The sequence below is a fragment of the Montipora capricornis genome, chromosome 3 (genome assembly GCF_036669925.1).
Source record: "Montipora capricornis isolate CH-2021 chromosome 3, ASM3666992v2, whole genome shotgun sequence".
Classification (NCBI taxonomy): Eukaryota; Metazoa; Cnidaria; class Anthozoa; order Scleractinia; family Acroporidae; genus Montipora; species Montipora capricornis.
The window spans coordinates 44,591,204-44,609,599 of NC_090885.1; the positions used below are offsets into that span (position 1 = coordinate 44,591,204).

General features: G+C 36.4%; 1 protein-coding gene across 1 annotated transcript; it reads left to right on the plus strand.

The window, feature by feature from the left end:
- Positions 1-12,862: 12,862 nt before the first annotated feature.
- Positions 12,863-14,140, plus strand: LOC138040376 (uncharacterized). The gene has a single exon (XM_068886111.1). It carries the CDS (start codon positions 12,863-12,865, stop codon positions 14,138-14,140), a length of 1,278 nt encoding a protein of 425 aa, XP_068742212.1.
- Positions 14,141-18,396: the final 4,256 nt, after the last annotated feature.

Genomic DNA, 18,396 nt, shown 5'->3' on the forward strand with positions numbered 1-18,396 from the left:
TAGTCTTGTTGCGTTGACTGCGTCGGCTCCTGGCGAGAAGTACCGTCCCTGACAGATCTCTCTCTTCAGTCTTTGGTACCGGATCTTTTCGATCTTCTGTTAGAATCCAAGGCGACTTCCACCCTCCGTAAATACAATAACAGTTGGTCCAGATGCCGAGGGTGGGCATCCTCCAAGATGGGCGTTTCAGTCATCCCAGCTAAGCCTCTTCACATCGCGCTGTTTATTTATCACATATGTGTGCCAAAAGGCCCTCCGGAGAGGAACGGGAATCTCATCAATTGAAGGTCTGTTCTACAGCATACGTTGGGCTCACCCTGCTGACCACCCTTTGGTTAAATCGTCTCTTCAAGGTTCCAGAAGGAAGCTGGGTAGACCAATCAAACCAAAAGAACCGCTTCCCATTGACTTGCTGCAAGTTATTACCGAGCATTGTAGCACTAGCGGGTCATTGGCCCATATTCGTTTTTTATTTATATTACTGGTTGGTTTCGCCGGTTTTTTCCGTATTGACGAATTATTAGCCATGAAACTCGGAGATATTACTTTATTTACGGATCGAATGTGTATTTTTGTGCCGAAACGAAAGAATGATCAAATCAGTGAGGGTCATACCTCGGTCATAGCTAGATCGGGAAAATTAACTTGTCCTGTAGCAGTCACTGAGAGGTTAGTTAGTTTTTTACCAGAGCCTAGGAATCCTCATTGCCCTTTGATTAGACGCATTGTTAAGACTAAGTCAGGCGAGCATTTTCATGAAAGCATCGGTATTTCTTATTCTACAATCTTGCTAGAATTTAAGAAGCTTGTTGGTCCTTTTGCTGACGATGTTTCCATTTTCGGGACACATAGTATCAAGTCAGGGGCAGCTTCACATCGTGCCTGTAGAGCTATCAATGAGACACTTTTAGACAAGCATGCTGGTTGGAAATGCCCTATAAGACAAAGAAGCGATACGTCAAGTTTGTAGCTAAAGACTTGTTAAACGTGACCAAAATAATGGGCTTGTAGATTCGTTTGATTTTGCATTGTCGGATAGGCATTATATTTTGTAGTGTTTTTTCATTGTGAGGCCTCGTAGGAAACGCCGGCGGATGAGCCTTGGTTCCTATCCAGATTTCCAGATTTTTCCTCGTGTTGGGGTTTTTAAAGGTTTTTTCTGGCCTCCGTGCTCATTCCTCGTTTATTTGCCGTATTCCATGCATGCTTTTTCGAGTTTATTCAGTTTAGAATACGTTACGATTACACAGCCTTTAGAGAACAATGCGAGCCTTGGTTCCAATCCTCGGGGAGTACCCTACGTGGCTGTTGTTGAAGTCTTGCTTCGTGTTTTGCGAATCACATTGTCAATATATTTATTCCTAATAAAGTTTGGAGTATGGTCGGTCGTACGCACGCAGACCGTATCCAGTATGCTCCATGTATTCTGTTGTGCCTTGTGCTATTTGCTCGTAATATGCCTAGTATAGTGCAGAATAAATGCAGTGATATTAAAACCAAACTCTCCGTGAGCGCAAACAAAATATTTGCTATTCACGAAATGAAATGAAATGAAATCAAGTGATTTTTCGGGTTTCTCTACGCAATTGCTAAAACTGCGTTCATAACTGCGAGAATCATACAGAGCTTCACTCGATATTTGCTATTGCAGTAAAGGCAAAAAACTGTCCTATTTCATTCCGTGCTTGCAAACAATTAAGCAACACACTTCGTGTCAAAACCATACGCAGCTAAAATAATTTTCTCACCGGAGTTCAGGATCAAAGCCTTTTCTAAAGAAGCTTTTCCTTGAAAAATAAAGCGTAAAATGGGCAAAAAAAAATTCTTTCAAATAATTCTTGAGTAACAAGAATTAGTCGCATTTCCAACTGTGCAGGGGTACAAATAAATATAAAAAGCCAGACAACAGAGATTCGCGTTTAGTAAACACAGATGCATTCAAGGTGTTCGATTCATTCTCTGAGTTTGTGGGTTGAGACATTGAATCGAAAATTCACCTCTGCATCCTAAAGCCCCTCTTCTAGTTCATAAGAAAAGTCCCAACGCCCCTCCCTCTCCTCCCCCCTTTTTCAATGTTGATACCCTTTAGTTTGAGTGCCAAGTGGAAATGGAAACAACTGGTTGGGGACGCACTGACTTGAATGACACGCACTGTACGGTTATCAACAGTTAGTGTCTCAACTCTTTTTGCAATTGATTGTTTTAATAGTTGTTGCGTGTAATTCACCATTGCGACTAAAAGGAAAAGTCAATAGGTTCAGCAACGGTATCAATGGAAAGCAGAAAGATGGACCTTGAACTGGGGATAGGCGTTACGGCGTCATAATTGGGTTCTAATTGATGAAAACAAACTCGAAATTAGTGCAAATTACGCATTTCTATTTAAACACGCTGTTTTGACGAGTAAGCGCGGACAAAGTTTATGTTTCGCAATGATTTTGCCGATTTCATCCGTCGAAAGTTTCCCAAAATGTTTAGGCGAGGTGCAAAGAGTCATTCCAAATTATTTATCCCAGATAATTGTCCGGTACAGAACTGTTTCAAAGCACGTAGGGTGTTGGGTAGTGCAGGTGGAAAATTATTTGCAATACCGGATCGCATGCAGTTGTCATATGAATCCGATTGAGAACGTGTTCAATTTAGTAGAACGCAAGTTCCAGCGCCAAGCGATACAGAACAACATAACCTACTACACTTGTCAACAGTTTGCTGAAGTAGCATAATATACACCTTACGCTATGAGCAGTGACACTATCATTGATAATATAATCTCTTCAACGAACAAGCGCTCAAAGGCTTAAAATTCACGGTGTCTGACATTTGCAGACTGCAGACTGCCTACAAATAGCACTGATAAACATTATTTAAGTCTAAGCACCCATTTCAAATAGCGCTGATAAACATTATTTAAGTCTAAGAACCCGTTTTAAAACGGTTAGCTTTCAATAATTGTGATTTAGGGTTAGTCTGCAGTCTGCAAATGTCAGACATCGTAAAATTCACAATCATGGTCAGCGAACGAAATACTGAAAAGCTGTTTTTTCTTATAACAGTTATAAATCTCTACAATAAAGTAAAGGACGGTGCAAAACAAAGAAATAAACAGGTTACGGAATGATAAGCTCGTCAGTCTTTTATTAACTTATTAATACGTCACCATGCCAACTCGAACATCATAACAAGCACAAATACATTTTCGTACAAAAAAAGCTTTTTCACTTTTTGACATGCAACACATGCAAATGGAGAGAAAAACAACTTGAGATAGACTTTTCATGATTACAAATGCAGCAGGCAGTTAAACGAACTTTTCGCAACGGTATAACGGTCTACATTGGAAAAACCTTAAGAAGTAGATAAGATTTCAAAATTCTACTGTAGATCGTTGACCGATGACTCAAGTGTTACATTACCCGTGTTTCCAAAAACAGATGCCACTGTAGATTGCAGTGAAAGACTGAATTTCCGCAGAGAAGTTCGTCCTTTTATCACACAGCAGTAGAAGAACAACACGCATTTCCCTACGTACCGTTTACGTAAACAAAACGTTATCGGTACAATCTACTCACGCTTATTGTGTGCGCTCTGATTTCAACTAAGACTTCTTACAACGCATTGACACTTTCAACACCAAATTTGACATCACACCAACCTAAAACTGTGTTTGTTGCCGTCAGAAAATGTGTCAATGACTACCTGTAGCGCGCAAGAAGTCAACATCCAATTTCGTCTAAAATGATTGCATGAACAGCACGGAATATTTGCTATTTCACCAGTCTCATAATTCACGTGATTGGCCGTATTTATACTAGGGGACGTCTAAGACGTCTAATACATCTTAGAAGTCTTAGACGACCAGTATAAATACGGGAAATAAGGTGGACGCATTAAACGTCAGACGAATTACACTTCTCAAGTTAAGTGCGTCTAAACGACGCACTTAACAGACGTCTAAGTCGTCTCAGACGTCTAAGCCGTCTAGTATAAAGACGAGACGCACTAAACTGGGACGCACTTAGCAATGAAGTGCACACAGTCTCTTTGGTGATTAAATCTCAGTATCTTTTGAAGAAATTTGTGAATTTGATTTCTAGCCGTCGAAGTTAAGTGCGGCCCGTATTTATATTAGTCGCACTTACGGCCAGACGTTTAATGCGTCTGGACGTCTTAGACGTCCTCTAGTATAAATACGGCCATTGTCTCTATCCCAACTGTAGTGTTCAAAATACATATGTTCGCGTTGAAGGCTCTGTCCTTTGACTTCATAACTTTCCTTACAGGCAGTTAAGGGGTTACGCCTGTATCAATGACACTGCCAGCCAAGCAGCACCGTTTACCGCCACCGCGCATTTTTTCCTCTTTGACAGACAAATGATCCCTCAGAATTCTCCCATTTAATGTTCGGTAACAGTCTTTTTTGTCGAAGACATTCTCTATGGTTCTTGCCAGTGTAGTAATACTCATCAAAAGGTGAAATTCCTTTTTGGACAGGGGGCTTGCTATTTGGTATTCTGATATAGAGGCCAAATATCTCATAGTTTTCACATGTTTTAATACCAAAGAACCGGTTTTTTTCCAGCAAAGTTTCACATCGTTTGTTTAACCATTTCCTAAAAGACCTTACTATATCCCAGTGGAAACAGGGGCCAGTTCCAACAGAGCAAAGATTGTCTTGCAGGTGCTCTGTGTTGACAGTTAACTGCTGGAGCTCCTTTATCTCCTAAAGGGCCGACAGTCATGAAGTAGTATAGGAGTTGGGGGTTTCAACGCATTTTTGCAAAAATGCGCTTAAACGCCCCAACTCATACTACTTTCCATTTAATGGCTTCCATCGATGGTTTCCATCACATGGGCGTGGCCAAATATGGGCGTGGTCATTTTCGGTCTCATATTCTTGGAAATATATATGTTTTATATTTCTGCGAATCTATGCCGTGGCGAGGCAGAATGGATCCAACGCAAAATTTATTTTGGAACTATATGTCTTTAAAAAACCTAAAATAATATCGCATATAATAGTATAATGAGTTGTAATGAACTGCATAAAGAACTTGTCAATATGGAAGAAGTGGTCTGCCCATTTTGCAATAAACAAATCTCAAAGCCTACTAAAAAAACAGAACAATGTTGTGATGAACCGTTTATAGTGAATGATAACAATATGCTAGTTTGTAAAAAATGTGGGTTGGTTAATGGCTATAAACCACTTATAGAATTTGTTGATTTTCACTCAAATAAGCATAGATTTCATCGTAAAAGTGTTTACCAAAGAAAATATCATATCAAAAACATTATCAATAACATTGCCATTAAAAATGGTTTCCAGATTTCTGTAAAAAATATGGATAAAATAATTCGAATTTTTGCGGCTATCGGGGAAGTTGTGAAAGATGTTAACATTGATAGAAAGCGTATGATTAACATAAATTTCATTTTAAAACAAATATTTAAAATGCTTGATCTTCCTTTTGAAAAGGTCAAGACGAGTAAATCCAAAAAGACACTTCAATCATATGAACGATATTGGAAAGACATCCTGTCATTGGCATCAGACCGAATTAATGAAATAGTTAAGGAATGAATTTGTCATTGTATTTAGCGTAGAACTTGTCAACACTAGGACAAACATCAGTCACAAAATCATCTACATTTTTTAATTCTGTGTGAAACGATGGTTGAAAATCACCGCTTCTCAACATGTCTTTTATTGAATTCAATAGATGTTGATAACTTTGGTATGCATATGTGCAATTTTGTATTTTAAGATCCAGTGATTGGAAATCCATGTAAGACTTGATTAACAAAGCACAAGTGCTGATAGCTACAAGGGCTATACCTCCTGTCACCACAGCCGAAACCAAACCACCTGCTCCAGTTAGAACAGAAATACTATTACCTATCAATTTAAATCTTTTGAACCGTTTTACAGCCTGTTTGTAAGCCCAACACTTTCTATGGTATGCCTTATAATAGCTCTTTAGTTCATCAACCTGATCTTCTGAGAGTTTGTCTGAAATATGGTTCCAGCTAAATATTCTCTTTTTTCGATCTGCCATATATATGGTCTAGATTGTTAATCGTCTGCATAGACAATATAGTATACCACTGACTTGACCACAAAAAGGTGATCTTTTAATCAGTTTAGTTGTGTATTTTTCTGAAATAGCATAAGTGTAACCTCTACCGAGCTTATGGTGGTCATAAAACCTCCCGGAAGCATCATGTAATACACTATGTGAATTTAATATATCAATCCAACCGAAGATCTTTTCAAGTAACCATGTTAGACAGCCACTACCTGGTCCAAGAAGACCAATTTCACCATCATTGAGTTCAAGAATCTCATTCATAGACATGTCTCTTTTAAAATAGAAACAGTGCAGGTATTGATAAACAAGTGCTGATTTTAATATTTTGTCATTAATGCATGGATGTTTTTCTTTTGCTTCTTGAAAACTATATTCCACAAATCGTAATAAATTGTCGATATACATATATATTGAGTTATATATTTTGAAAATCCACATCACAAATCGAAATGATTTTGAATGAATCTGAACATATTTTTCAATTCATCATCAGACAGAGATTTAGCCCAAACGGCAAAAGCATATAAATCCATTTTACAGAACTTTATAGCAACGCCATTATCATGAACCTGACATCCAATGAATATTTCTTGTGCTGAACCTGTAAGAGTAGCAGAAATTGTTTCTGTTTTAATCGGAGTCACTGTTGAAACACCTCTAAAAAGTTCCATATTTGTCTGATTAACACGGATCGTCCACACCTCGATATTACCTGTGAGATTCGGTAAAGAAAGAACTTCGAGTCTACCATCCGATATTGAACCAAAATCGATATAGACTGTGCCGTCTCCCCATGGTAAATGCACACCAAATCTGATGGCTCCACGCCCCCATTGAAATTGTGATTGGTCAGCTATCGATTCTGTTTTGACAATCAACATTACTGTACATGTGTTACCAGAACTACCCGCTATTTCAGAAACATCAAATGATTTTTTTTCCAAATAGTCATCACTACCATCGAAACGTATGAAAAAACGTTTTTTCAATGAATCCCTCAGAAGAAGAGGCTTTTTTGAATTGGTTTGTTGTGAAAAATCGATATTATTCACAGGATCAATCCATGAACTAACTCTATCATTTGAATCGGCTGTGACTACTGATAAAGCTGGAATTAATGCAATGCTGATTTTGTCTAACACTGGTATACCAGGCAGACTGTTCGAAACAATAAAAGTCGATCTGTCTAACTTCAAATCGAGTTGTTTTTTTATGACAACATGGTTATCTTCCGTAGCAGCCTTAACGACGAGATTTCTGTCAGTTTCAGCATGTCCATCTTTATTTAAAAAAAGTTTGAGATCGTGATTGAATAAAATGTCCTCAACGGTGTATTCTATTTTTTTACCATTTTCGTCAATGAAATCAGTCCCATCTTCATTCAATGCGTACAATGACATATATATCATATGCTATATAATTTTAAGCACCTGGATTGAATTCTATGTCTCCATGGAAATGCACAACAGAACTACCAGTGGATGTACCAGGCGGGGTTCTGATGCTCATTTCTGTGACATTAACAAAAGTTCTGTTGATCGAAATGTAATTGGAACCTGTACCTTTGTAGGCGAATTGGAAAAAAGCGGTTTGTCCTGTTCCAAAAGATATTACCAATCTATAATGTCCTTGTGGTATAGCATGGTATGAAATGGTGACTGCATTTATGTGAATTTTAGGAAATTGCAAATTTTGTCCTTGATCATTTAAATGTCCGTATTTCATCGTCCATTTACTTCCTGGGTGTCTGGTTGTGACATATGTGATACGGGGTTGTATGAGATTGTCGATGAAGAATTTTTTGCTTACAGCATCATCATCATTTGTTGCCAATGCCAAACCTGTCATTTTATTGTTATTCATATTGATTGGTACATGCATTTGAAATTGATCATTTACAACCTCATAAGCCAATTCGTAATCATAAATTGTGAAATCAAGGTTGTTTTTTGCTTCGCCTTTTATACCGTAAATCAGGACATACAATGGTAAAAGAGTTGGGCTTCTATTGTCATAAGTGGATTGAACAGTTACATATAACCGTCTTTCGATAGTTGGTGAAGAACCATCTGGTGATAAGTTCATGATAAAGCGATAATATTTATAATCTGTGTTGGTTTTGACTGTAGTGGTTCTATCGGTGTTCATGTTTCTTTTTTCAAAAGTAACCTGAAATGAATTAAACTCCACATCAAAACCAGTTTTTTGGAAATATATTTCTAAACACACAGTATATTTATCGCTATAATTGTCACGTATCAGTTTGAATAGATTAAAATCGAATCGTCCTTTGAACAGACTTGAACCATCTGTTGCCTTTTGAACCTTGAATGAAAATGCTTTTTTGTTGTTTTTATGTGGCGAGTCATTATAGTCGATTAAATTGGCATCCTGTATTCCATAATCTTCTGTAAATTCCCCATCATCCATAGCATATTTCAGCACATTTTTTCTGTTTGTGTGAGTAGTTATGTGACTCTTCACTATTTCGTCGTCTACATATTTCTTATTTTTTTCTATTTGTTCGTCTGTATATTTATTGTTTTCGGTACTTATAGTCGAAAAAGCGTCATTTACTTGCTTCAAAGTTATGGCATCTTGATTATGTGTGGCGTTTCCGAGATTTATTATTCGTTGATTGTTCATGTCTAGAACAGAAGTCATTACACCGCTTCCATCCAATTTCAATGTTTTTCCAACCTCGGAATCGACATAAGATTTGTTTGTCACATCTCTAGCACCGGTTGGTTGTCCGCAATTTATTATTTTATTCAAAGACATATCCAAATTGCCTGTCATTTTAGCTGAACCGTCTAATCGAAGTGCATCCAAAAATAATCGATCAACGTAACCTTTTCCTGTGGCATCATTTACACCTGTCGGATCAGCAAGATTGATGATCTTGTTGTTGTTTATATTCAAATTTCCAGTCATTGCTTGCGTACCATCTCGCAACACAACCTGATTAACATTCGGTTTGGTTGATAAACCAGTTTGCAATTGGTGTTTTGTAACAGCGTCAGAATTGCCAGTGCCTTCAGCAAGATTGCTGATTTTATTATTTCCAAAGTCAAAATTGCCAGTTACGGAAATACTTCCATCTTTTCTCAAATAATTAGCCAGCTCCGTTTTATCAGCTTTAAAATTAAAAGAGCTGTCAACGTAAAATTTATTAGAAGCATCTGAATGTAGTATCGGGTCTTTCACTCCGAAGATTCTTTGATTTTTCATGTCGATTGGATTTTGGGCTTCTATCTTTCCATCGTTTGTATTTAATTCAAAATAAAAGCTATGTAGATGCACACTACTTACAGCATCACTGTGACCATGTCTGGCTGGAGCAATATTTTCGACACGCCGATTATCCATGTTAAGGGCTCCAGTCATTGGACTACTGCCGTCTAGTTTTAATGTCTTATTAACCTCAGAATCAACATACCTCTTTGTACTAGCGTCAGTGTTTGTTTGTGGGAAATGCACATTTCTCAGTTTTTTATTCTGCATATCATAATCGCCGTCATCAGTAAGTTTAAAACCAACACCAGGCAATCCTTTTACTATTTCAACAACTTTTTCATGTGAAAATGTGTCTTCAGGTAATTTACCATTTGAGTAACTCATATACAATTGATTTATATTGTTTCATCAAAATTCTTCTTTACTTGTTTCTCAGGTTTGTCAATATATATGAAACTGAAAGGGTCTCTAGTTGCTTTCTCGTATAATTGTTTTGAGACATTGTTTTCACGACATATGAGACTTTTTTCATTAGTACTCGGAAAATCATAAATGGCAAAATGTGAGCAGTTTAATCTAATATCTTTTGGTGTCTTATTCTCGGTTTTCACATGACGTCACGACCGCCATGTTGGTGCCCAAAACAAAGAAAAGGCGGCCATGTTGGTGCCCCGACCAAATCCTCGGGGAATTTAACTCAATTATTATGCAAACGCTTCCTTTTGTTTTCGTTGAAAAACATGGCTGTTGATCACGTGAGTGAAAACCAGCAATAGTAGCTTTGACTCAAATATATGGCACAGCAGTTTTTATGTCTCCCCTGTATAAAATAGTCAACTAATGGTTTTTGGTTTTTATCACATACGAAATCGTCGAATATCACAATTTTTTGATTGTCACCATTGAGATTTTTTACAGGAATTATTTTATCATTGCTTGCTTCAATGATATCATAACCAGCTTCATCACTAATTGGTTCGAAATCATCCATGAGATTCTGATACTTTGACTGCTCCAAGTTTTTTGCATAAAGGTATATTTTATCAAAATACAACAGATTGTAAATCATATGCATCAGTGTGTTTGTTTTTCCAGAACCCGAAGGTCCATAAATGAGCATGCGGAAGCATCGATCAGGCATAAAATCATGTAGTTGTGTGAAGTTTGTGGTAACATCGTCGCCAGTATCATAATTAGGTATCTTCATTTATATTAAATCGTTACATTGTTTCGATAAAATGATGTAGTTAAACATGGTGTTTAACATGGTGTTCAACACGGTGTAAAACGTTATTTTTTATATATGAATTTCCATTTTATGTAAAGTAATAATATAACAAAAATGAGTTTACTTAAGTGGAAAGAACTCGCAAAGAGTAAATCTGAATTAGGGGACAAGATCAATTATGTCCATAATGCAATTACAAAACATGATATCGATCAGAAGACCAGTCAACAGGGATTTTCAAAAGTATTTAAACCAATTACAAGTAAATTAGATGATGTTATTGATAGTAATCAGGTTTTAAGGTTGCCAAGGAAAAAACGACCACTGAAGAAAGGAGAAGTTCCTGATTACGGCATTGATATAGAGGATGAAGTTCCAGATATGAATCTTGGTGATCTATTTGAACAACCTGTTTTGCCACAGCAAGAAAAACAACTGGTGCCAAAACCACCAACATATGAAGAATCTTTACAAGATCTTCTGGAAGGAAAAAAAGAGATGTATGTTGATCCTAAGTACTTTCCTGAAGAACCAGAATTACCACCAGAATATGATGATGACGATGCGATCGATTATGGAATGGATGAAGAAGATATGGAAAATGAGATATTAGGTGATCTTGGTATACCAAATTATGATTCTGTTGAAAAGGTAATAAATCAACAAGAAATGACTGAACGAAAAAACAAAAAATATCTCAATAAGATTGTCAATGCGGCTAAATTTAAAAGAAATCAATTGAAAGCCTACAAAGGAAACGTTACAAAGCAATACAAAAGTGGGAATATAACGGAAGCTGATAGGCAAGAGGAAAACAAAAGAGTGGATCGCGCTATGAGAACTCTGAATGAATACATAAAACATTATCAAAATAAAATGGAAACAATGAAAGGTTCTGGCAGGAAAAAACAGAAAGGTGGTAATGTGATATTTTTCAACAAACCGAAAGAACTCATAAAAAAATTGGATTTAATCATTGGTGAGATATTGGCTGGCAATACAAGCATTGACATGCGAAATATGGGTGTTTCTATATTGGACACATTATTGAAAATGACAACAATTAACAAATCACAATATGGTAAATTATATAAACAATATTTCCAAATTTAATGTAACTTCATTATATAATGGAACGAGAGATAGTTTTATCATCTTACAGTGTGAAAAATAAAGGGGATAATAAACCAGAAGATTTTACAACAAATTTCACCAGACCTGTAACTCTAGACAATAATAAGCAATACGTTATCGGTCTTAACAGAGTCATTAACATGTCATTCACTTGGTTCAATGTCAATGCTGGGTACAAAAATCAATTAATCAAATACAGCTCCGATAATGGTTCAACTTTTAAGGACATTACCTTTCCAGCTGGGGTATGGAATTATACGGACTTTGACAGACATATTAAAAATGTGACGAAAACTGGTGATACGTATCCGATGACTCTTGAATTCAACGAAACAACATTCAGAGTCACGGTTACATTAGCTGCAAATTACCAACTTGGTTTAAGAGCAAGTAATTTTAATGACCTGATCGGTTTTGATAAAAAGATATTAGCAAGTGGAACGCATATTGGACCAAGAGTGCCGAATCTCAGTCAAGACACAGACGTACTCAATATTCATTGCGATTTGGTCAACGAAAGTTTAGTTGACGGCGAAGAAACAGACATCATTTATTCATTCTCAACTAGTGTACTAAAACCAAGTTACTCCTTCACCCTCGAACCACAAAGAGTTACATTTAATCCTGTGAACAAAACTACAATTTCATCAATCAGAATCATGATAACAGATGGAAAAAGAAGATTAGTGGATCTAAATGGAGCGGATACGTCTTTTTCGCTGATTTTAAAAAGTATCTAATGTAACAGTATAATGAAACCGTATGAATTTAAGAGGTTTTACCATCCAAAACTTGGTAAATTTGTATTTCAACACAAAGGGTCTGGAATTATCGTTGACAACATTTTTAAACCGTTGAAGAGTGTGGCATCATCTGTTTTCAAGAAATTTGCAAAGCCAATAGCGAAGAAGGCATTAGAATCAGGGGTTTCCCATGCAGGTGATAAAATTGGTAAGGCGGCGGCAGAAAAGTCAGGAGACCTAATAATGAAAAAATTGGCAAATTTGAGAAAAGGAGCTACAACACAAAAAGCAATTGTTCCATCCTCACCCATTAAACAGCAAGAAGAAAGCGCTGACATGATACTAAATAGATTGATATCAGGATCTGGAAGAAGGCGTAGATTTTTTAAATAAATGACATGACAGCAAAATTATATAATACAATAGTATAAATGGCTTTTAGAACAAGTGAATTATTGCAAAGAAATGAGTTAGTGCGATTTCAACTTGATGATGTAATCCGAGCCCCAGGTAACGGTCAACATCAAGAAAAGAACGGTTATAGATTCACCATCAACGACCGGAGTTCTTTCTATGATTGGTACAATGCTTATTTCGAGGTTCAATTCCAGTTACAAAAAACAGCAGATGGAGCTGGTTACGCAGCAGCCGATAGAATAACGGTGATAAACGGATCTCATTCATTTATTGCACATATGATGATTAAAAGTGCTGGGAAAATTGTTTATGACACTGACAATCTACATAAGGTCACTTTTGTGAAGAATCTGTTGGAATATTCTGATGATTACAGCAGATCAGTCGGTAAAAACAGTTTTTGGTATTTAGACACAGATGGCACGACAGCCAATACTAATTCAGGATATGAATCTAGAAGAGTGCTTACACAAGCTGCCAATAATGATGGAACAGGAGGAGCAAAAGATGTGAATTTGATCATACCTCTCAATCGTTACAGTTTTTTTGAAGAGTTGCAGGATAACATGTTGGTTCCTATGCAGTTGCAATTCAATTTGAATCTCCAGAACGACAATGAACTCATCAATATGGCAGTAGGAGTAGATGCCGGCAGAGTAGTTTTGAACAGATTTCTACTATGGGTTCCAAAATTAACACCAAAAGACAGTATGTACGACAAATTTGTAAGCTCTTTCATGAAAGAACACAAATGGACATATCAGCGTGAACTATATGCAGTGTCAGCACCTGCTAGAGTCAGTGGTTTTTTTCAGATTTCTTCCAGTATTGACAATGTCAAAGCAATTTTTGTTTATCTACAACGGGCTAAAACCAGAGTTGCAACTCAAAATCCATATATACTTGATACCTTCAAACTAAATGCAGCAGACGCAAACAGTCATTTAACAACATGCAGACTCGAATATGGCAATGGTGTTTTCTACCCAGAAACAGAATATGACAGTGAAAGCAAAGTGAGAATATTCAATGATCTGATGTCTTATGCAATGCGAAAAAAGGATTACAACACCGGAACCCAGTTGAATCTTGCTAATTATAACAGCCTGTATCCACTAATCTATTTCGATCTGTCATATCAGGCAGAGAAAGTAACAAGAGACCCTAAACAGTTGATTTTCAGGTATAAAATAAGTGCCAATAGTGCAGCAGATTTCAATGTCCATGCAGTTGTATTGTACGAAGAGTCGGTTGTTATTGACAAGGTGGGTAATGAATTGGTGATAGTTTAAGCCCGCAACTGAAACAGTAATATGAAATCAAGTGAATGACTCCTATTTATTTACAATCGGAATTATATAACATATATTATATGACTAAACTTCATGAAATCAACGTAAGACTTTCAGATAATCAAAAAAAGAATCTGAGTGATGCTTACCATAAAAGGGAAACAATTGTTCTAAGACTGACAAATGATTCTCTTAATGGAAACGACACTCTTTATGTTCCAGCAATGGTGAAAAAACGATTGCAAAAAAATCGACAATTGAACAAAGGAATGGACATTAAGCTTGCTAAGACCAATATCAGAAAACAAGTAGGCGGAAGTCTTTTGAGCACCGTATTGTCACTTGGTATGAGAGCATTACCAGCAATTGGTAAAACCCTTGGGTTGAGTGCTCTTGGTGGTTTAGCAGAAGCCGGAGCTAAAAAATTGTTAGGATCTGGTCAAAAAGGTGGTGCTATGCCATTACCCATGATGATACCTTTCAATGCAATCAATCAACTGATGCCATATCTGAATATGTTTACAACCAAACAGCAAAGAGACATAATGAATGCGGCTCAAACAGGATCTGGCGTTAAAATAACACCGACTAAAACATAATCAGGTGGATTTCTAGGAACTCTGTTAGCTAGCATTGGAATTCCTTTGGCTTTGAATCTTGTCAAAAAGCTAACGGGAAGAGGAGCACCTAGGGTAGGTAGACCACCTTCGTCGAAAAAGGATGGTACAGGTGCACCTAGAATGGGAATGCCCCCTCCATTTTATAGTTATCCGCCATATGTGACTGGTAATGGTAGAAAAAAAAAAACATCCTCAACCAAAAAAGGAAAAGGGTTACTATTGGGAAAAAACAGTCCATTCAATGGCATACCCATTTTGGGGGCAATATTGTGAAACCAAAATTTCACAAAAACATACCTATGTCCAATCACGATCTGAAAAAATGGTGTAAATATTTAAACATTCCAATCAATGATGTACTGTCAAGAGATGAAAAAGTTCCACATAACCATAAACAGGCGTTATTTATTTACAATCTGGAACCAGCTTATATGTCAGGATCTCACTGGGTAGCCACTTATGTTAAGGATAATGTAATAAATTATTTTGATTCGTTTGGTATGCCACCTTTTCAAGAGATCGTAAATCATGCCAAAAAGAAAAATCTGACTTTGTTACATCAAAACAATCAGATACAAAACATACAAACAACAACTTGTGGGTATTTCTGTTTATACTTTCTGAATGAAATGAATAAGGGTAATTCGTATTATGATTTATTACAAGTATTCGACATAAATGATACAATGAAAAATGAGAGATTTATCGAATATTATTTCAGAAATATCTAACTTATATGTATTATGAAATCATATTGTGTTAAACAAAAGAAAGTGACTGAATGTGTTGAACCTTCAGGTTACAAAACAGCTAAAAATGGTAGACTAATGTTCTTTTGCACTTGTGCTGAATGTGGTATTACAAAGACCAAATTTGTTAAAAAACAGGGAAACTAAACAGCCCGTTGGGAGCGGGCTTACTCAGTGATATTGCTAATACTGGAACAGAATTATTTTTAACTAAAGGAGTACCTTATCTTGGCAAAAAAGCCGTTGAAATGGGTAGATATTATGGTTCCGAATTAATGAGAGATCCAAAGTTGCAGAAAAAAGCAATCGATTATGGTTTGAGAAAAATGAATCCTCTACTTCATAAAGTGGGATCAGAAGCTCTCGATCAATTGTCAACAAAAATAAGACCGAATAAAAAATACACAACAAACAGAAAAGATCTTGATGGCGGTGCTGTTGACATTCACAAAGCTATTGGTAAATTACCGAAACCAAAAGGCGGATGGACATTACCTGGGCATCATTACACCGGACCATATAATGATTTAGAAAATCAACTGAAGTATGACCCAAAAACTGGTCAAATATTGGAAATATATGATATGCCCACTGGAAAAGCTGATGCAATAGCAATGCAACACGATGTTGATTATTCCGTCTGCAAGGATGATAGGAAATGTAAAAACAAAGCAGATAGGAAAATGGTTCAAGCTTTAGACAACGTACCGTATAATGAAAGACAATGGGGGCATTGGTTGGCAAGAAATGTTATCAATACAAAGCAGAAACTAGGTCTTGGAGTTTCAAAAAACGGAAAAAGCCGTCGGGTAACTGGCAAGAAAAATTAGCAGATGAATTACATGCATCTATAAGACGCAACTTTACTCGGCGGCGTGTAATCGTAAATCATATTGATGAAATATGGGCAAGTGATCTAGTTGAAATGCAAAAATTCAGCAAATGGAATAAAGGTTATCGGTATCTTCTAATGGTTATTGATGTTTTCAGCAAATACGGTTGGATTGTCCCATTGAAGGATAAGAAAGGCGAATCTGTCACTGAAGCATTTAAAACAATATTCAAGGAAGGCAGAAGACCACAATATTTATGGGTTGATAAGGGTAAAGAGTTTTATAACAAACACTTGAAAGACTTATTAGAGAAAAATGGGATACATATGTACTCCACTGAAAATGAAGAGAAATCCTCGGTGGTTGAAAGGTGGAATAGAACAATTAAATCCAAAATGTGGAAGCAGTTCACAGTTCAAGGTAATACAATGTATCTCGTCATGCTACCCAAACTGGTAAAACAGTACAACAACACAAAACATTCAAGCATAAAGATGACACCTGCAGAAGCATCTAATAAGAGGAATGAAGGTATAGTTTACTTCAATCTATATGGTGATACAGAAACATCGAAACAAAAACCAAAATTCAAGGTTGGTGATAAGGTTCGAATATCTAAGTATAAACGGAATGTGTTCGACAAGGGTTACACACCAAATTGGACAGAAGAAGTGTTCACAGTTGATAAGATCCAATATACTAATCCAATAACATACAAACTAAAAGATCTCAGAGGTGAAGACATCCAAGGGAGTTTTTATGAACCTGAATTATTAAAAGCCCTACAGGATGTTTTTCGTATTGATAAAGTAATTCGGAGGGACTATAAGAAGAAACAAGCTCTCGTGAAATGGAAGGGATACAGTGATGATTTCAATAGTTGGATACCATTGAAAGACATTGAAAACATATGAATTGTGGTGAAACAAACGCACCTTGATAAATATATAAGAAAATAATATATAGTACATGTATATATGGACAAGTTCGAAAATGAAGAAAAGTTTGGTTTTTATTATGAGAGCGATCAGGATTCCGGTTCAGATTCTGACTGGTTGCCATCGTCGCAAGAAAGTTCGTCTTCACAAGACAGTTGGTCGTCAGAAGAAAGTCAGATTTCATCTGAATCAAGCCAGGAAAGTGTATAAAAACAAAATCTAAACATATAGTATGGATCCAGTTTTTCTCTATTATGAAACTCAAGAAGAGTGGCGACTTTTCAAAAAGAAATTCATCAAAGCTTGCAAAGAAAAACAGTCAGAGACAGGTGTGGATTACCTGAAGGTATATTTACAACGATTATTTTCCGTTTCAGGTTCACCAAAGTTAAATACTGATGAAATAAAACTGAAATACAAGTATTGCATATTACGTTTAATAAAAGACAAACAATTACGGAGATTTGCATTTGAAATGATTAAAGAAGAAGAACTGTTGGAAATGATAAAACCACCAATCACCGCCAAACTTATCAAAAATCAAAAAGGACGCTACAGAGTTTTTGTGAGTGATGGTAAGACTACTTTCGACGTCAGACAACCTGACAAGACCAAATTAGAATCGATGAGAAAAGCTTTCAATCTAAACAATTAGTATATGTTCAAAGGAAGTGAAATAGTCAGAACGTTATGTTTGAGAAAGTTAGTTGTGGAAGCAATATGCGACATAATAGTCGGAAACGCCAGTTACATGCATTTCGTTCGAACAATGGAGATGCCAATGATCAGACACGCATTGAAAACAGGCGTACCAAAAAAAGAAATCCTGAAAGTATTCAACAAGATGGATGCCAAAATGACGTTTTTGTACAGAGAATTCGAAAGATATTGCAATTTTCTGGCTCCATTAAAAATGGTGCAAGAATGATATATAAAAATAAAATATAGTTCTATTATATATGAACCCAGAATCAAAATTCAATGCATTCATTTCTTGTGTGATCGCAGATCCTAGTTTGAAAGATTTTTTGGAAGACTTGATAGATTCCAATGTGTTGTCGGTCATTTACCCACCAGTGAAACTGAAATTGGTGTTTGGCAATGAAGTGTTGATGG

Coding starts and splice junctions, on each gene's coding strand:
- LOC138040376 (XM_068886111.1), top strand. CDS start 12,863: ATGGCTTTTAGAACAAGTGAATTATTGCAAAGAAATGAGTTAGTGCGA.